At 37.3% G+C, this 20,343-nt stretch overlaps 2 protein-coding genes across 5 annotated transcripts; one reads left to right on the top strand and one right to left on the bottom strand.

The window, feature by feature from the left end:
* The first annotated feature begins 1,566 nt into the window (after window positions 1–1,566).
* Shark (SH2 ankyrin repeat kinase) lies at window positions 1,567–18,046 on the top strand. Of its 4 annotated transcripts, none has more exons than XM_074101694.1 (14): window positions 1,567–1,618; window positions 4,509–4,605; window positions 4,695–4,771; window positions 5,038–5,246; window positions 8,928–9,126; window positions 10,424–10,564; window positions 11,099–11,204; window positions 11,431–11,663; window positions 13,350–13,490; window positions 13,938–14,250; window positions 14,652–14,890; window positions 15,564–15,763; window positions 16,307–16,532; window positions 16,917–18,046. In XM_074101694.1, the coding sequence occupies exons 2-14, from the start codon at window positions 4,530–4,532 to the stop codon at window positions 17,115–17,117; spliced, it is 2,361 nt and encodes a 786-aa protein (XP_073957795.1). In that variant the 5' UTR covers window positions 1,567–1,618; window positions 4,509–4,529; the 3' UTR covers window positions 17,118–18,046. The 4 variants fall into 4 exon arrangements, with proteins under 4 accessions (XP_073957795.1, XP_073957796.1, XP_073957797.1 ...); XM_074101695.1 differs by lacking the exon at window positions 1,567–1,618 and adding an exon at window positions 3,680–3,959; XM_074101696.1 differs by lacking the exon at window positions 1,567–1,618 and adding an exon at window positions 4,205–4,309.
* A 103-nt stretch (window positions 18,047–18,149) lies between these two features.
* On the bottom strand, window positions 18,150–20,278 carry LOC141438046 (uncharacterized). The gene is made up of 3 exons (XM_074101698.1): window positions 19,873–20,278; window positions 19,561–19,800; window positions 18,150–19,478 (listed from the first exon to the last, which is right to left on the bottom strand). The coding sequence occupies exons 1-3, from the start codon at window positions 20,089–20,091 to the stop codon at window positions 18,681–18,683; spliced, it is 1,257 nt and encodes a 418-aa protein (XP_073957799.1). The 5' UTR covers window positions 20,092–20,278; the 3' UTR covers window positions 18,150–18,680.
* Between the last annotated feature and the right edge of the window lie 65 nt (window positions 20,279–20,343).

Raw genomic sequence — 20,343 nt, 5'->3', positions numbered from 1 at the left:
GAATTCAATTGCTAAACGTAAATTCGGCATAGCCAGCCATATCAGAGCCCATAATAAGCGTCATAATTTATAGAATAGTTTTTAGGGTCGCCGTCATCGAAACCAATGAGGATCCGAGCAACTTACCTACATATAAGTAATAATATCTACTCGAATAAAGAATCGTCTGATCAACATTTTCGCGCTTATTGAAAAACGGGACAGGTAATAATTTCATAATCCACTATGAATAATTAACAGTGAATTACCTATTACAGTGTCATTGTTATATATTTCCATAACATTCTCCTTAGCAAGATCGCCTATAATTTATTTATATTACCTACCTTTTTATCGACAGTACCTACCTAAGTTTGAATGAATGAATAAAGTTTATCGGATGGGTTTCGAGCCCGCATATCTACACCACTACAAATAATATTAGAACAATAGGAGTGGTATATATCTTTTCTTACACGTGTATGCGATAAGTCCCGTGGTGTAGTGGTTGGCATGGCGCACATCGCGCATGCAGTAGGAAATACGACTTTAAATCCCGTCCGGAGGACGTGAAACCTAAACCTACTCTGTTTCTTTTATGAATCGTGTACCAAATCTGTAATTTATTACTAGTTGTTGCCCGTGACTCTGTCTGCGAAGAATTTATTTAAGGCTATCACACACGCACGGGTATTATGCAATTTCAGGAATAAAACTAGCCTATGGCCTTCTCAGTGTCTTAAACTATCTTCGTACCAAATTTCATCTAAAACGATTCAGCGCTTTAACAACCAAGATACAACAAACACACTGACAGGTATCTAGAAACTTTGTAAGGAAAGGTTGTAAACTGTAAGTATACTTCGTACCTTATGTCTGGACCTAATACCTAGGGCTGGGAGAATGGATACACATTCTTGTCATTTTCATCAGAATCACAAACAGTCGACAGTTTACTTCGACAAGGTAAGCATTATAATGGTTTTGTAAATAACCACACAAGTACAGTCGGCAGAATAGCTCTAGCATAGGATATTTAATAAATTACTGTGTACCTACACATAATGAAGTAATGTATTTTGCTTTAGACATGGTAATGATAACATGAGGTTTTTATAAGTAATGCTAATGCAGTATGACACGTAGGTACTCCTATATCCAAATTCATTGACATGCAAATATTATTTTATTTAAAATCGATTTTTAAGCTAAATATATTGAATAAGCACACAACTTTTAAACTATAAATTATTAAACTAAAATCCACGTTGGCGTGAAAACAATAGAAGTATAGTATTTTAGGAAATATAGTAGTCATGTAGCAGCAATGGGGTCTACCAAAAACAGTAAAAATTTGAAAGTGGTCTACGAGAAAAAAAGTTTAGGAACCTAAACGAAGAAAGACGTCACGGCACAAATAACTAATAGTACTACGTCACGGGCCCTAATGCCGAACTTTAACGCGTTAATCTTTTTAAATTTTTTGTTTGATTTACAAAAGAAAAAATACATGTCCTACTTATATTTTCTGATAATCTAACTACCTACTTAATTTGTTTTTTTTTTACCTAGGAATCTACCCAATTGTAGTAGTCCGGCCAGGATAGTCTCCGCAGGACGGAACTCTTCAACGGACAAGGTCAGTCGACAAGAAGTACAGTCAGCAGAAGGAGCTTGTATTAAAAAAAAAATTTCAGATTTGTAATTGTTTATGAATTGAATAAGGGACTAGGAGGAATGAGGGAATACGAAGTAGAATTTATAACACGATTAAGCTAAGTTTGCGCCTCGCACTTAACAAGAACGATACAAAAATGTAAAATTCTACTAATAGAATAAGAGACAAAATGTTTAGCATTTGCAGCTTTCATTCTTTGTCGCCGATACACGTCTTACGAATTTTCTTCTTCTATTTGTTCAATTTTAAATTTTGGAACTGTTCTTGTTAAGTGCGAGGTGCAAACTTAGCTTGGTCGTATTGTACTCATGACAACCTAGTTTCGATATTTTAGTTCTTGATTTATAACTTAATTTTACGTCTGCTACTGACTGTACAATCTAGTTTATTCTAGAGCTTCACATAACTGGACGCTAAGACTGCGTTGGTTTACTTTTTCCTGGCTAATGGCATCGCGAGATATCGGGTAGCGAAGTATTAAACGAGTTTATTATTTTAAAGTGAAGGCTGACCATTTCTTAGAAGCATTTCTACGGCAGGAAAAACAGTAGTGCAGTAAGTTAATAAATACTCGTACTTCGAGTATTTAGGCCACTACGCAGCTGAATATTATGCAATGAAGCGTTTGCTGTTACGAGGAGTACTAACACATATATTAATATTGGTATTAATTCAATAATGAATTAAGACGGCTGGGAAAAGTACTTCGTTTTTTATGGTTCCGTAGCCAAAATGGCAAAAACGGATAACGGAACCATAGACGTAAAGTGGGAGTATTTTTTTTCTCATCCAACCATGTATTATGGGGTATCGTTGGATAGATCTTTTAAAACCATTAGGGGGTTGCTAAAACGATTTTTCGATTCAGTGATACATTTGCAAAATATTCAACTTGAAAGTGCAAATTTTAATTAAAATCGAGCCCCCCCCCCCCCCTCTAGAATCTAAATTTGAAAAAATTAGAATAGTAGCAAGTATATCAAACTTTCAAGGAAAACTATAACGGCTAAGTTTGCTTGAGAATTATTAGTAGTTTTAATCTTAAATAGTAGCCTAAGGTATAAAATATACCTAAACTTGGAAGATTCCGTATAAAATACGAAATCCTTAGAAAAATATTACTTTATTTTTTCGTAATGGCTACGGAACCCTATTTTGGGCGTGTCCAACACGCTCTTGGTCGGTTTTTTCTTAGTTAAAGACACTACGACACTGACTCTACAATTTAAGTAACGATGAAGTGTAGTTATTTCCGAGTATGTACAGTAAATTATAATGAAACAAGTGGAATAATTTATAGTCTATTCGCGGAGAGTTGATAAATATAGTACATTGTGTCTTATGGTTAGTAAATAAAGGAATCACGAACGAGAGTCTATTAGAAGCCCGAAGTCGATGACTCATTTAAGAATTTCGACTGTATTTTATATGTAGATAGGTGCTATAGATATCAAAGAATTAGACACGAAGATCTAGACCTTTCTCTGCAAACCAGACAGGTTGCGACGATATAGGTAACTACTTGCAGCATCGCCGAATGAAAGTAAATAAACATCGCATTCGCCAGCGAGGTAAACAAACTTCCAGAGGACCAGTTTGTCCAGGACAGATTCAACAAACCTACCTATATGCTTTGTAAGTGCATCTGTCTACTTAGACCAACAATGCACGTCCTTTCTCAGCTGTACCTTTTTAATACTTTTTACAAGAATGAAATCCGGCTCGAAGGACCATTAATAAGAAAAAGACGCAATAACTCATATGTCACTATTTCAGCATGAAATCCACACGTATTTTTAATAATGAACCAATATTTATCGTTATATACAGCTCGCTATCATACGTAATCATCATAATTACTTGTTATAAGTAACTGTACACTGTATTCAACGATATACTGTGCATGGAGTAAGTATGTGTACCCATTGTGTATAGTAGATTTTAGTGCTGGGGAATGCGCAACACTTATAGCATTGTAGAACTGAGTACGCTGGTGATTCATTTCTCGGAATTGACCTTGCTATGAGTCATTCGCTGGAAGGCAGAGTCGGGGATACCGCGCCTGTCTGCCGGTTGCTTGCTTTGCTATACACGCATTCCGCTCACCGCGATCTCTTTTACGAAATAATTGTTTTTAATATTATCCAAGTTTAAAAACAATCACAAGAATGTGTGAAAGTGATAAATACAAAAAAGTTACATAGTTTTCGCTCCCAAAATATAAATCAACTTGTAAATATTTTCGTGACTTCAATAGTTGGATATCATGATAACAACGATGACGTCATTCATATTGTTGAAGGTGAGAAACATAAAAAGTTATTTAGAAATTAAGTTTATAATTATTTTTATTAAAAAATTCTGTCACTGTTCAAATTCAAATTCTGTTAGTGAGTCATTGAAAATCTTATCAGTCTCTCATTTGATCAAAAATTCAAGTGACATGTAAAGTATAATTCCATCAAATTCAGAAGTGTAGTGGTTATTATCTATCTCTTTTTAACATGCGGTAACTGTGAAGTTTTATAAAAGTGATAATTTATCAGTGTTGTCTATAGGACGTGGCCGGGTATTCAAATACGTGTTGTCGTGTGTTAGAAAGGAATAGAGAATTTTAAGTGAAGTCTTGTAATGTAATGGCAAAATTCTTTGGTTGGTTGGAGTATGATTTGATTACGCACAGAAAATTGAATTATTAAAAAAGTTCGAAATCTAATTACTAATATTAATCATTTGTACAAAATTAACATTGGCGAGCGATGAATCTTGTACTCTTATTATCGTGTGAAGCGTTGGTAGAAAAAGTTTTTGTCTTGCAACTTGTTGAACAAGTTTCCAATTAACTTTTCAGACGAACTCTTTCTTGTTGAGGATGAACAGAGAGGATAACGTAGACTGGTTCCATGGGAAAATATCGCGAGATTCTGCTGAAAAGCTGTTGAAGGAAGGTGGGTGCAATATTCTGGTGGTGTGATAGATAAACCAACTACTTTAGCGACAATAGAATCTGATTCCTTGTTTACTTTGGCGTTTCCAGAGGGCGAAGATGGGGTTTTTTTGGTACGTGAGAGCAACACATCACCTGGGGATTATGTGTTGTCCGTTTTACATCAAGTGAGTGTGTTAAAAGTTTTATAACCTTAAATTACTTTGGTAAACAAATGTGTATTTTGCTCCACATTAAATTTTATTCCTAAAAGCCCTAAGGTTCTAACAGTACGATATTCATTAGTATAAGATTAAATTGTTTCTATGGAAACTTATGAGTGCACTGTTCCCAACAAATTATTTTGCTTTGGTTTACAAAAAACAACAAATTTATAACTTGATGAGAGTTCCATGTCAGCAGTAAGAAATAAAAATATTTAAATGTGTTGCAGGGCGATGTAGTGCACTACCAAATTCGGAGGCACGGTGAGGATGCCTTTTTCTCGATTGAAGAGCACACAACTGTGCATGGGTTGGACACTCTTATCCAGCACTACAGGGGCGACTCCAACGGGCTTGTCACTCGGTTGTCAGTTGTGTGTAAAGGGCAACCACCTCCTCACGAGTCACGCACCCAAGGAACCACCAATCTTCTTCACAGGTTAGCAAATACTTTTTGTCAAACTTATTGTCAGTGCTCAGGGCCAGATTTTATTCTAAAGGGGTAGGTACCCCTAGGTAGGTAAGTAGAGGTAGGGGTAGGTATTCAATGTTGTAAATAGCTAGCTTTATTTATTGCAAGTCTCCCAAAAACCACTTTTGCCCCAACTTAGAAAGTCTATAATATCCAGCAATGTCAGTATTATCTTTCCCATAAGGGCGCACGGAACCCATTCTCAGGTCTCCCGCCCGCCATTATGAGGGCCGTGAAAATGTACTTTATACTTATGTGAAAATATTGAGTTTTTGTTATAAGTAACATTCACTTTTATGTAATATTGCCCCATATTCATTCATGCCTACTACCCTGGGGTGATCAAAACTAGTAACAAAAATTGACTAATCACAAGAACTTAGATACAAACCACTCGCGCGCAGGGCGTTCGAGGGTTATGTTGAAGGTAAAATGGGTTTTATGAACAAGTTAGACACTCCGCTTTTCACTTGAATCGCAAGGACATTAAACTACAACAGTGCAAACAAGTGTTCATTTACTAACTACCTTTTATTGTTCATGCTTTGCTATTTCTATAATTAATAATATATTATATAGTTAATATTAAGGACTGTACACAATAAACTCCGGCCATGAACGATTTGGTTTTACTTTGCAATTAATGCTAATTTTCAAGCAGCACTTTTTTTTAAGTAATTAGTGGTTATGAAACCACATAATAAAAACAATAATTATAAAATGTTAGAGCGTCTGTGAGTTTTAGCTTAATGTACTTTACTGTGCCTAAAATGCTTTGTTCAGCATTTTTTGATAATCTTCACTGGTTTCCAACTTCAATTGTATTTATATTTCTGTTTTACGCTCATTAGGATATTGTCTTTAAAAAAAAACATGATGTAGCTGTTTTCTACCTGGGGAAATCGGGAAAAGTTTCTAATCCAAGCACCAAAAGTAGTTTCTATATGGGACACATTTTTCTATCAAAAAGGCAAATTCACCAAACAGTTCCATACTACCGCAATCTGAAGTCAATTCGAAAAATGTTAGCTATTGTGAAATGACAATGTAATTAACTTTAAATTAGATTGTCCAATTTAAGAAATATATATATTTTTTTTACATAAAAACCTAGTAAAGACCGTCAGAAGACGTTGGTCAAAATAATTTAGGCTCGGTGAAATATTTAAAGCTAAAACTAGCAGACACCCTAACTTTTTTTATTATGATTATAGTTTTATTATGTAGTTTCATAATCACTAATTACTTAAAAAAAGTGCTGCTTGAAAATTATCATTCATTGCAAAGTAACTCCGGATCATGCATGGCTAGGTTTTATCGTCTTTAGTTAATATTATCTCTATTAATTTATTTATAAAAAAACACAAATTTAAAAAAAAGTATTAAAAAAATGAAAACTACAAGTTGTTTTTACAAATCAAGTAGATTAGTTTATTAGGTTACTTAGTATGCTACAAGTGTTTCAAAAAAGCCATAAATTGCCTTAGCAAATGTTCTACTTTTTAATTAACGGAATGTTGCTAGGTAGGCAAATTTATCCAGTTACGAAATAACATAGTTTTACTTGAACAGAGCACCAAAGAAGGAAGTTCTATTAACTGGAGTGCCTCAGTTATTGCCCTTAATTTCTTTCATCTTGTCAACAAATTGATGTGACCAACATCTTTTATTATTGAGAAGGTACAATTTGAATTTGTTACTATGTTAAGCCTATTAAAATCCTTTGCATGCTTTTAAATCATGGTTCCTAGTGGTATGGAGTTACCATCAGCCCAGATTTACCCATAATTCTTGCTTTCTATCCAGGTAGAAAAAGTTTGAAGGTTTTTTGGCTTTCTATTTGTCTAAATTGTTTAAGCCTTGAGCCTTCCCTATGTGGCAAGCATGTGCTGTACAATAGATTATTATCTCATTTCATGAACGTGTGAAATAGCTGCTTATATTCTTATGCAGGTCAATGCACTCTTTTACTTACACTGCACAATTGGTTGGTGCAGTGCAGTGTAAAACTGACAACTTTATTGGCGTTTTCCTGTTGAGAGTGCTCTTCAATGCATCCATTCAATAATGCTGACAAGCTGATATATGTACCTGATGGCAGTGCACTGTGATAACGATAATTGAAACTTCTAGAATTAATCAAAGTGCTTAAATTCATATTAACAATTAATTTATATTTTGCGTTTTGTTTTTAAATCTAGCAAACAAAAGCAATGTTTTTTTACATTAAATATAACTTAACAGTTGACAGTTATTGTTAAAGGTCAAATAATTATCTTAATTCTTTATTATCTTTTAAACAGTAAGAATTACGCCACTCTTGCAGAAATTAAGTTAATTTGACCTGCTGAATGAGGATCAAGTTAATGGAAATAAAAAATAACACATTGTATTTTTTTTAATATGAATGAATTTCTTGATTACATTACATTTTAATTATATGAAATGAGATATGATTGCCTTAAAAACGTTCTAAAAGGCAAATTTAAATACATATCTATTACAATTTTTTTTGCTCTTCTGCAGAAAAGCTTGTCTACCATCTTGACCTCTACAACTCACGATCTGTAGGGCTACTTTGAAATCCGATAATCGAAGTTCGTATCATACCGTCCCTCTCACTCTCGCATGGAGTATAATATTAGCGTCAACGGGACGGTAGGTACGATACGAAGTTCAATTTTCGAATTTCATAGTAGCCCTACAGGTGCAATAACAGGCCGATCCATTTCATACACACGTACGCATTCAAATAAAATCAGTAAATATTATTTGCTCATTTTAATCCATTCGTGGATTTTTTTTCTATAATGTAGGGTTGATGATCCCATATTATCTTGATAAGTTATAAAAATAAGCAGCTAATTATTTGCTCAAATGATACGAGGTATGTATTTTATTAGTCATACTTTAGTATGCCATGATGAGATTGTTGACAATTTATAATATCAATTGAGTTCAGATACATCTGTGTTTGGAGACGATGAGTCAACCTTATGTTAATGATAATGATTCACAATAATGACTTCTCATTGCTTTTGGGCTGGTTAGACGCGTAAATTATTTAACCATCTGATCCTGATCTGTTATTACTAGCGTTTGACGTATAGGCTTTGTACTACATTCAATTTAATATGATCCAGTTAAATCTACTTCGTTCATATTAATCTGCCACATCGAGTAGGTAATCTATGAAAATTACTGAAAGAGGACAAAAAAATCGAATGCTATTTTAGTTCTTTGATAATCTAACGGGCTCAATTTAATGACTCGAGTTTCGTGAAAACATTGATATAGCCACTTTTTTTTTGGGCTCCACAGAAAATCAGCGTTACTGCACATAATGTGCGGCAACACATGCTGAGTGGAGACCCTTTTTGGTGTCCTGTCGTGTCACCAAGTAACATAGTTTTAGTGCTAAGTAGTTTTAGGTGGTACCTACTTATGGAGCCAAAATAAATATTTCTTTCTTTTTCAGAATTTTAATTGAAATTTTACACAGAAATAGTCTTGCATTTGACCACAATCACGCTCATTTACCCTAGATTGTATTATTTAAATAATTGAATTACTATGCGCCTGATTTCAAAACTATTCCGAAATCGATATTATACACTTTTCAACAATCGAAGCATTCTATTTGTCCAGGGCGACAGAGGCCGGCGACTTCAACATAGTGTCCAAGATGCTGGAGGTCGGCTACCGGAGCCGGGATGCAAAGAACCAAGACGGGCAGACGGCGGTCCACATCGCGGCCAAAGCCGGCCGCGATAACATACTCGCCAAGCTCATAGAGAGCGGCGCCACTGTCAACGTTCGAGACTCGTTTGGATACACACCATTACATGTACGTACTATCATTTACTACAACCCATAATTTTTTGTAGCTGCATGTAGTACCTACAATGAACTGGCCTTAGCAAACCCCCTTATCCTCTTAGCCCTTTCACATGGAGACATCCAATTCTTCATGGGACTTTTTTTTGTAGGATTCGATTTAGTGGCAACAGAATATCAATGTACCTACGCATTCAAATAAAGAACAGTGCAAATAGCATTGAACGATGTTTTTAAAATAACAATTTTAGCACCTACATATTTTAACACTCGACTGTACAATGCGGAAAAAGAGTACTATACCGTATTATTACGTTACCATAGTAAAAGAGAACAAGTATGCACACTTCGACCCTTTATTGTCTACTCCGGCGCGGACGCTTAGGGTTGTCGATGTCTATTTTAGATTAATTAATTACCTACCGCCAAATACTTTTAGTATGAAAGTTAAATTAAAATTTTCTGATATCTGTGTCTAGAGAAACCAGATTCTTTGCCGCTTATTATACATATTAATACTATCCATACTATTATTGTAATTACGCTTTGGTGATTTTGATGTGTACAGAATTACATACTACTCTTCCTACCACATAATACGCTAAATAAATTATACTTGTTTTATTAAAAAAGCTAGTTATTTATAAATTCGCTGAAGTGGTGATGGTGATTGTGTACCTACATACTACTCATGTTTCCTACACATAATACTATAACTATATTGTTTATAGGTAGGTAGGTCTATTATTTTTTATGTGTCCTCGCACGAAACTATTATACTACGCTTATATACTAGTAATTTACAACTATACCTAATACAAAAAATGCGTAAGTACGAGTACGCGAACGTAAAAGGTGATCATCTCGCGAAGCGAGTGCAAGACGAGCGAGCTAAAATCGAAACGTACGGCACCGACGGCAGCGCAGCCTAAAGACATTAAGAAAACTTAATCCTCCTTAAATTATCAGTGTGTGCGTGCGGCGGGTGCGTGCGTACCGGCGCTAACCGGCGCGCACACATTTAAGCCGCGCGATGTACTTTTGTTCGTAGTGAACCTACTTGTTCTCTTTTACTATGACGTAACGGCCCGCGGCACGTAAGTGTAGCGGTGGCCGTTAATGCGGAAAAGTACCTGCAAAATAAGGTATCGTGGGGTACTAAATAAAGCACGTGGCTAGTGTAAGCGCTGCCGCGCTGATTGGCTAGCGCAATTATGACTTGCAAAATCGGTCAGCGCTACACTTACTTGCCGCGGCTAAGACGGTGTATATTCCCCAAAAGTTATATGATGTGATTGCTTTTGCAGTACACCTGTCAAAACAACTTGCCGAGTACAGCAGAGTTGCTAATAACGAAAGGCAACGCCAACTATCAGATGCGACATGCGCCCACGGGCAAAGTGCCCCTTCACGACGCCGCTCAGAGAGGGCACATCGACTGCATCAAGGTAACACTATTTTACAAATATAGTACCTACGTTTAATACGGCAAAGTCCCAAAAATTACATTTACCCTGAAAAATTAGATTTACGCCGGCTCTAGGATCGAGCAAGAAGAGCATTCATTCTAAGCGCCAGCTCGTAGAGGGCGCCATTTTCCAGTTTCCATTGCGAAATAAAACTATGATAAAGCCTTTTAAAAGGCGGGGAAGCGGTGGAAACAATCTCGCTTTATCTTGATCAAATGCTAGACTGCCATAACTACATTGAGAGAGAAGTGGCAACATCCTCCAACTTCTGCCTAACTCACGAAAATATAGTCACGATCTTAGCAATAACGTTATTTGTAAACCAAAAACCACATATGTGCCAGTGTTTTTTTAAGTATCGCATATCTCGGGAGTTATTGGGACGTTGTTTTGAAAACAAGGAACGGATGCGGCAAACACCCATTCACAAAATTTTTCTTAGAAAACAACAACACATTGTTTGACTGTTTAGCTTTAACGTGCCATGTAAATAAGTAAACACTATTCTTGCAGGTCCTTTTAAAGCTTAAGGCGCCCGCGCATCCGAGAACTGTGGCACAAGACACCCCTGCCGATTTAGCGAAACACCATGGACACACAGAATGCTATGAATTGTTGAGTAAGTCCTTTAAAATGCCCATGTATAAGTATTTTTATTTGTGAGCAGAAAAAGGTTGAGGGTTGTTCTTAAATTTAAGAGATACGCTCTTGTCTGTGAATAACCGCCACTCCGCCCTGTCTTCGGCCAGCTGTTTGGCTTTCTCATTGATTGGTTGGTTGGCTATTCGGTTAAAACTTTTTTTTAATCTCAAGTCGCCTAATATCTTGCCTTGCTTGTCTTACAGAAAACTACACACCAGAACAGCCACAGACGACCAAAAGTGATTGGTACCATGGAACATTGAACCGAGACGAAGCTGTGAAGATACTGGAATCGTACTGTAAGCAGCACAATCTGCAAGACAAGGCGTCCGATGGGGTGTTCTTAGTGCGGTACAGCGAGCGACACAGTGGCGCTACTTACGTATTAACCATGCTAAGCGAGAACACGCCGTATAACTTCATTATAAGGAAAGAGGTATTATTTGTGATATAATAGTACAATGTGTCTTAAGGGCGGTAAATAAGGAATTACGAACGAGAGTCTATCAGAAGAGGGCTTTAAGGAGTCGATGTTCGTAATTCTAGTGCCGCCCGTGCGACATACAATGTTTTTCATCACATTTGCGAGTAAAATTTTATATTTGTAAAATAAATTCTTTTACCGTCTTTTAGCTATCGTGACTTGTGTGAACGTATGCAGTTTGATCATTGGTGCACAGTAGGCTTGTGCAATAGTGCAACCATTTCAAATAAGGTTTAAAATATCTTTCTGCAGCTGCTGCTTTCTTTCTTGCAGTATACTTACAACAATTTTCGGACCTTATTTGTTGCAAATAAGTTGTACTTCTTGTACTATATCCCTTTACAGGAATGTACTCAAAACCAATCTTCCAGTCTATGCACTAGGACTACCCCCGGCACTCTTTTCCCTCCTTATAAATCAACAACCGAAATTCAAAGACAATTTAACCTCTTGCGGGAGTTGGCATCAACTCCAATGTTTTTTAGGGTTCCGTACCCAAAGGGTGCCAACGGGACCCTATTACTGAGACTCCGCTGTCTGTCTGTCTGTCTGTCCGTCTGTCACAGGGCTCTATCCCTTAAGCCGTAAAAGTTAGACACTTGAAATGTTCACAGATTATGTATTACTGTGGCCGCTACAACAACAAATACTAAAAATAAAATAAAGTTACAAATTAAAGGGGGTCGTCATGCAAGAAACGTGTTTATTTCAGCATTTTTCGTTACTACGACTAGCTATTTCGTTTGAATATTTACCTTTTAAGTTTGCGATTTTGATGATGTTTTATAAAAGCTTCGATAATATAATATAGCGACTGTCTGATTATGTGGTTTATCCGTTTTTGTGCAAAATTAATAAAGCAATTTATGAACCACAGACCTCAATGAAGTTAACTTTGATAAAGCGCTCGCCAAATCCATACCGTATAATCACTATGTTTACCTATTGTTTTTTACACTAAAAAAATCATATACTAAGTATTCAACACTATTTACAAGGTTTATAATAAAGTTTAAAATTTATTCACACTAGTCGAGTTTCTTATTATTTAATTACACAACATACGAAGTCCGCTGAATTTCCCGCGAATGAACCGCGCTGACAGACATTTTTTTTTCTGCCGCGAAGAGGATGAGAATTTAAAATTGTTCTTTATTCAAAATACTTGCACCTAGTGCTTACATTTTGGTGATTAACATGGAATTAACATTTTAACTTAAATTTGAAGTGGATATCTTCAACTGATTGAGCTGAAATTTTGCATGCATGTATAAATCCGATGACAATGCAATATTATCATGAAGTAGAGCTGATTTGATGATGAAGTTAGATGTTGGCCATAGGAACTCTGTAATAAAACGACAAGACCGCATCGATTTTGGTCTCATTTGATTCGTCTTGACGACTACCTATTTTGGTAACCAGGGGCAAAAAGTACCGCCAGCAATAAAGCTTGTATTAGATTTTTTTACAAAAAAATATTACTGAACTATTTGTTTTTAAAACATTGTACAGAGGTGCGGAACCCTTCATGCGCGAGTCGCTCGCACTCGCACTTGACCGATTTTTTAATGGTCATCGCGTGCTGATGCCTTACTAAGAATATGAAATGCTCAATGTATTTACGTTTTAATGCAGCAAAACTGGGTGTTTATCGACGATGGGCCGTACTTGGAGGGCGTGGAGCGACTAGTGGAGCACTACGGCGCCGTGGCCGACGGGCTGCCGACGCGACTTTCAGCCCCCGTGCCACCCAAGCCCAAGCCGCCATTGCCCGAGGTATGCTTCATTATCAGTCTGCTTTAATTTACAAGTTAGCTGGGATAACTGGCGTCCCTGTAGATGGCGATATTTTACGTCGAAGCATTATTATTTTTCGCGATTGTAGGATTAAATTAAAATTTAAAAATTTGCGTATTTACGCAAATATGGCAATATGTCTAATTATTACAAGCTTTTATTTAAATTGCCATGTTTTCTTGTTTTTGGGTCAAATCTTGCAAATTAATTTTAACGTACTTCCAGTGGTCGGATCGACTTGAAATTTGGTATAACATGTGTAAGTTGGACAACGATGCAAGTACAGTCTTTAAAAAGTACAGCCAGCAAAAAAGCTTCCATAAAAATAAACTTTTTAACAGAAACTTATATTCTACAAAATAGCAATAAGTATTGAAACACTACTTACAAGTAACAGAGATTCACGTATAGTTTTTTACATTCCAGTTTTCAACAATGCCACGAACTAAGAAGACATCACCGAGCCGAGCAGCCATGAACCAGACGTTATCCCTAGTCAAAAACGATATATTGAACAAGCAGCTATCAGTTCCCAGTTCGCCTACCAAAAACGCTTTCGAACTGCTCACAAGGAACATATCATTCTCTTCAGACTTCCAGAACGATAGTTTAAACAATAATGACTCGATGGACGACAATGATACATACAAAGTGCCAGTTAACAACACCGCAGTGACGCTGGGAGAAAACTATAATGAAATATCTATCAACTCTGACGGACAGCTTTCCACACTACAAGGTGATCATGAAGTCTTATTGATGATACAAAGTATCTACAGTTGCGGAAACTGAATCTCGTGTTAGGGTAGCTTTGTGCTACTAATGTCATATTGATATTCTATACATCTGCCAAAAAAATCATAGTGAAATTTATTATGAAAAGGTTCCACTCTGGTACGTAATTCAGTTTCCTGAAATATTAATACAGCATATCAGTTTTTACACAGTTCAGATTGACAGATTATCGCTTGTGAATGTCGAAAATATATCGCCCGGAATAAACCTTCCATTGAGAAAAAGCTTCTAAAAACAGACAGACCAGACATTTTTGGACATTTGGTCTTATAAAATCCATGGCTAATCTTGCCCTAAATACACCCCTAAGTTTAAACGCTAATATATTCATTGTTTTTGTTGCAGAATTCATTCCAATGAGCGAGCTGACTCTCGGCGCGACGCTCGGCGAGGGCGAGTTCGGTTCCGTGCTGCGAGCGACGCTAGCGGGCGTGCCGGGGTCCGGCCGCAGCGCGCAAGCCGTGGCCGTCAAGACTCTGCACGTGCAGCACACTGAGTCCAACCAGCGGGAGTTCCTGGCAGAGGCCAAGCTGATGATGGCGCTACGGCATCGGTGCATCGTGCGGCTGATAGGCGTCTCGCTGGTAAGTACAGTGTTTTAGAAGACCAAGTGTTTGTATGTGTGAACGCTATCTGTGGTCATCCTACTAATTCTCATCATCGTCATATCAGGCCTGACGTCCACTGTTGGACATGGCCTCCCTCGTTTCATCTCGCCCTATACATATACGTAATATATGTCACAGTGCAGGGAACAAGTCTCCTCTTCGAATAAGGGCTCGGGCCATGGTTCCTACGGCCCAGTGTGCATAGGCATTTCTTCTATGGAATGGAATTTCTTAACCGGTGTGAGCAAGTTTCTTTACAATGTTTTCCTTTACCATAAACCTTAACTGTTACTAATTAATGAATCGTGGTTATTAAAAAAAAATGTTATGAAAAAAATATATTTTTTTTAATTTTCAAACATAATTTCGCACATAGTCAGAAAAACTTAGATGCGCACCGGATTCGATCGCACTTTGAGCTTTTAATATTATTAGTGCGAAAGTTTATGAGTGCGTGCGTGCTTGGGACACTTACTATAACCATGGTACTGGTTGTATCGCTATGTGTGCATATGTTCATGCTGACATCGTTTAGCTTCTTTTTTCTGCAACCGGTTTGTTATCTTTGGTACAAGTGATCAAATAAAAACTTGATAAAAACCATAACTAAATATTCCATGGCATTGTATCGAGTACTGCTCTCCTCCAGGGTCCGCCGCTAGCGATGATCCAGGAGCTGGTCCCGCTGGGCTCGCTGCTGGAGTACCTGGTCCGTCAGCCGGAGAAAGTGTCCCCGGGCTGCGAGCTGCGGCTGTGGGCGTGCCAGGTGGCCGCCGGCATGCGCTACCTGGAGCGCCGGCGCTTCGTGCACCGTGACCTCGCCGCCAGGAATATACTGCTCGCTAGCAGGTAGCCCACTAATATTATAAATGTGTATGTTTGGTACTCCTTAACGCTTAAACGGCTGGACGGATTCGGATGAAGTTTGGTTGTATGTGTATAGCTTGACGTCTAGAAGAACACATAGGCTACTTTTTATCCCGATATTCCCTGCTGGATTTAGTCATGTAATTTAATTGGCACGGTTAATTTTAGTGCAACACTAATGCAAATCAGCATATCATTTTGGGGAATTTAGTGAAATACCGGAATTTCAATTCATCTGCTGGATTTATGGTTTACGCGTGCGAAGCCACGGGTAAACATTAGTACTTAATATATTATTGGTCTTTATCAGCAGTTGTAGCTCAACGATATCGAAGATCGAACCACACCTGGCACACCTACTAACATCGATAAAGTGAAATTTCTTGCACTATTAAGATTGCGACAGTGTTGACTTGCCGCTATAAACCCTATCTCTGACAATAAATATTCGAAAAAAAGGAATAAGAAGGAATATCTAGTTTCACAATTTAGTCATTACGCTTATTGAAATTTCTTTATTTTCAGGCATCAAGCCAAAATAAGCGACTTCGGTCTCTCCCGAGCGCTCTCTACGGACAGTTCGTACTATAAGGCGAGTCGCGGCGGAAAATGGCCGATCAAGTGGTACGCGCCAGAGTCCTACAACTACGGGACTTTCAGTCACGCCAGCGACGTGTGGAGCTACGGGGTTACGCTATGGGAGATGTTCTCGTACGGGCAACAGCCGTACGGGGATATGAGGGGTACTGAGGTTGGTTGCCATTTTAATTTAAGTACCTGGGCAACCGAACTTCGCTCGGGCTAAAACTCGATAATAAGCGTTTTCCCAGAGATACAAAGCTAGATCGATCTGTCATCCCCGAAACCTCCACATACCAAATTTCATCGAAATCGTTGGAGCCGTTTCCGAGATTCTGATTATATATACAAGAATTGCTCGTTTAAAGGTATTAGATAGATATGCTGGTAGGACACTATATAGGCTAGTTAGAAAGAAAGAAAACATTTAGCTTGTCTGGTCTTAATAATTATTTATTTGCAGCTTAGAACATTTTAAGGCATTTATACTTGTTACCGTGTAGAAATGTGTAGAAATTGTAGAAACGTGACACGATACATGTTTCTTGATTTCCAGGCGATACAAATAGTAGAAAGCGGCCAACGGCTAGAGCGGCCGGAAGACTGTCCGGACGAGATCTACCAAGTAATGCTGGATTGTTGGGCGTACAACCCCGACTTGCGACCAACCTTCCAACAGCTAGGCGACGTTTTCTCGCGGCATCCCGACTATGTCAACATCAGTCAACTGGCCTTGGACAACGACGAAAGCCTCTGAGTTAAAGGTCTCGGAATTATATTCTTTGTTAAGATTTGAAGATAAGATTGATGAATGCAACGTGCCTTAACCGCTTCGGGCACACATTAGTGTTTTGAGAGCTCGGTAAGCTAAGCTACTCGTAGTTAGCACGCGACTGTCTGAGCGTATTAGCTTAGGTTAACCACTCAGCATTTTATTCACATGTGATTTTAAACTCAATGTATATTGTTTTATGAAACTGAATAACAAAATATGTGTATTTCACTACCATATTTGCCAAAAAGCACATTAGTGTATCTTTATGGAGAGTCGCTCTTGGCTTATCATGACTGGGGGACTGTGACGAATCTATTTGAATCTTTTTGGAACAAATGCCAGAATTTAAGCATATAAATGGTAATGTGTTGTATGTGCGAATGGAAAGATGTAATGATTTTTTATGGAATTTTGGAATGAATTGAATTTACCTACTTATTAAGTGGTTTAAAGAGCAAATATAATTTTAATATCGCTTTATCGTAAGTCATAGAATATTAACATATCATCAAGATTAAATTATTAATTGTGAAGTTGCCTGACCAATTTTCATGTATGTTGTTACAACAACATGATTTTAACCATAGTCATGTCGCTTATGGTTTCTTTTATATTACAACGAGTAGAATTAAGTTTCATTATTCCATGGAAAGAGTGTAAAAGGGGAATATATCTGAATCGAGAAGCAAAGAGCGTTTTTGCCTTCTGCCTACCACGAAGTAAAACCTCTGAGCTCATGTGTGTTATTTGTTAAGATAATGTAGTATTTTTGCTCTAGTAAATTATTCAATTAAGGTTCTTATTTTTAATCTAACAATGTTGCAAAAAATCGCATTTCCAATATGACAAGTTAGCATTTTAATAAATGGATATATAAATATGAAAGCGAAAATTGTAATGATTTATTGTTTATGTAATTATGCATTTTATACAGTTTATGTTCCTTTTTTAGCCAAAATAGAATATATTGTAAAGTAGTTTTAAACTTCTCATAGCTGTTTGTGTAAACATGACTCTGGATACAAATTGTACATTCCTTTATTTATAAATAACCATATAACTAACGTTATATTAATATTGCCATGAAAATGCCATAGTTATTTTCGTGATCATCCAACAATTTGCCATGAGGTTGTGTTATTATTCTGTGTACAAACATTTTATAGTTACCCAAATTATATCAGATTAGGTTTATAAGAAATTATTTAAATTCACCAATATTTTACGAGTCTGACTTAGAAAAATAATTTTCGTATATTTATATTATATCAGATTATATAATTTTTAGTTAAAAGAAATGTGATCAATTTATTTATAAATCAATAAATAATAAATAATATTATGAACTTAAAAATAACTTTATTTCTTTACACTCGTAAACTTTGAAACGTGTCACATACCCCATCTAATACAAAAGAAGAAAAAACAGTACAACACAAATTGAAGTGCACACAATATTGCACAATATCACAAATTTATGCAGTGTCTTAAACATTACACAAATGACTCACACAGGACATTGTCTCGAGCTATAAACTCTGCGAGCTATATGTTGATTCTACACTCGTGATAAGGCGGTGGCGGGGTTTCGCCTCTGTCCGGTAGCCTTATGGCGTCTGCTTGTATTATAGTGCCTCGGGGCCCCGGGATCCCATATGTGGGGTATGGAGCACTCCCATCTGGAAGAGACAGCCGTCGTCGGTACGACGGAGGAGTTTCTAAATCGGGGTTCACAGCACTACTCCACAGTAAATTTGTTCTCATATCGCTATCAGCCATCCTTTGAGCCCTTCGCTGCTGCCTCCTAGTAAGAGGCCGCGCGCAATTCACCCGCCTACATCCGCACAACGCTCGCAACCAAACGTATGTGCAGACAATTCCTAAAGCCAGCCCTAATTCCAGTCCAATAACAAACGCCTGGCTAGCCGAAAATTCTTGATCGATCTTTTGGAACCATGTCAACTCTTTACTAGGTTTTAAAACTGGTAGCGTTTCGTTTTTAATAATTGTTATGTTCCATATATCACTAACGTCGACGTCTACTCTTTCTACGGGTACAGCTGATATCATTTTCTCAAACATTTTTGGTGTTTTTTTGACACATTGCTTCACATAGTTTATCCCGTGGGATGTTATCCAGGTCTCTACGGCCATGAAACTAGGGTCGCAATTCCAATAATCATTTCGTAGCTCTATTCTTTCTAATTTCCGCAATGGCCGCAGCACTTCAGTGTTTAGTGAAACTAAGTAGTTTTCGCTCAAGTCTAGCTTCTTTAAGTTTGGTAGGCGGCTAAACATTCTATCTGGTAATGATTTTATTCGGCAGTTGTTTAAATTCAGCACCTGCAATAGGCCATTTTAATTACTACTTAAGTTACTAGAATTATGTATAAAAATAAATTTTATTCAATGATGCCAAACATACTTGCAATTTCGTGTGGTTAATAAAAGGTTCATTTTTGAGTGATTCAAAAACATTTCCGGATAAATCAAGTATATGTAGTTGCGGCGACTCGAAGAAAAGATCCAACGCTATGTACCTCAGCCTATTGTTACTCAGATCGAGGTGAATCAACTTATCCAACCCGGCGAAGGCGTGAAGCCCGATCCAAAAGATGACGTTGTAAGATAAATTTAGTACTTCAATTGAAGAGTATCCTGCTTCCTGAAAAGAGATAACGAGTAAATAAATAATGGCTGTCCTACTGGCTTACTCATTCACATTTTTTGCACTTACTTTGAAGCAGTAGTTGTCCAGTTCGCTAATTGCATTCCGGCTGAGGCTATAAACTTGCACGGCATCGGGCACTCCCACTTGAACGCTGACAATGTTTTGTCCCTCGCACGACGCCCTGTTCAATCCGTTATCAACATCACAGTCACATTGTTTCGGACACAGCTGAGCAAACGCACCGGCACTCATCAACAACACAACCAATTTTAATATCAACGCCATTTTTTATAATTACGCACATTAATGACCCGCGAATAAATTGCAATTGTTTTCATTATGAACTTCACAGGTACTATTTAGCTGGTTCTGACACATGAATGCTTTCGTATAAAATGGAGCAATGATATATTGATAAAACAGGAGCGTTATCACTTTCATGAGATAAGATAACGGCGCGCTACAATCTTTGTTTCAGAACGCGTTCCACTTATGAATTGAAACCACCTAACCAAACTATAACACTAAAATGCTTAT

The sequence above is a fragment of the Choristoneura fumiferana genome, chromosome 18 (assembly GCF_025370935.1).
Source record: "Choristoneura fumiferana chromosome 18, NRCan_CFum_1, whole genome shotgun sequence".
In the NCBI taxonomy this organism is placed as follows: Eukaryota; Metazoa; Arthropoda; class Insecta; order Lepidoptera; family Tortricidae; genus Choristoneura; species Choristoneura fumiferana.
The sequence above is the reverse complement of the archived record's forward strand: the minus strand, read 5'-3'. Positions and strand labels throughout refer to the sequence as shown.

Excerpts from the sequence above, each read along its gene's own strand:
- Shark (XM_074101695.1), top strand. The coding sequence starts at position 3,924 with ATGATAACAACGATGACGTCATTCATATTGTTGAAG. Across the intron at positions 9,127-10,423 it reads TTGGATACACACCATTACAT|TACACCTGTCAAAACAACTT; the intron begins GTACGTACTATC and ends TTGCTTTTGCAG. Across the intron at positions 11,205-11,430 it reads AGAATGCTATGAATTGTTGA|AAAACTACACACCAGAACAG; the intron begins GTAAGTCCTTTA and ends CTTGTCTTACAG.
- LOC141438046 (XM_074101698.1), bottom strand. The coding sequence starts at position 20,091 with ATGGCGTTGATATTAAAATTGGTTGTGTTGTTGATGAGTGCCGGTGCG. Across the intron at positions 19,801-19,872 it reads TGGACAACTACTGCTTCAAA|GAAGCAGGATACTCTTCAAT; the intron begins GTAAGTGCAAAA and ends ATCTCTTTTCAG. Across the intron at positions 19,479-19,560 it reads TTAACCACACGAAATTGCAA|GTGCTGAATTTAAACAACTG; the intron begins GTATGTTTGGCA and ends GGCCTATTGCAG.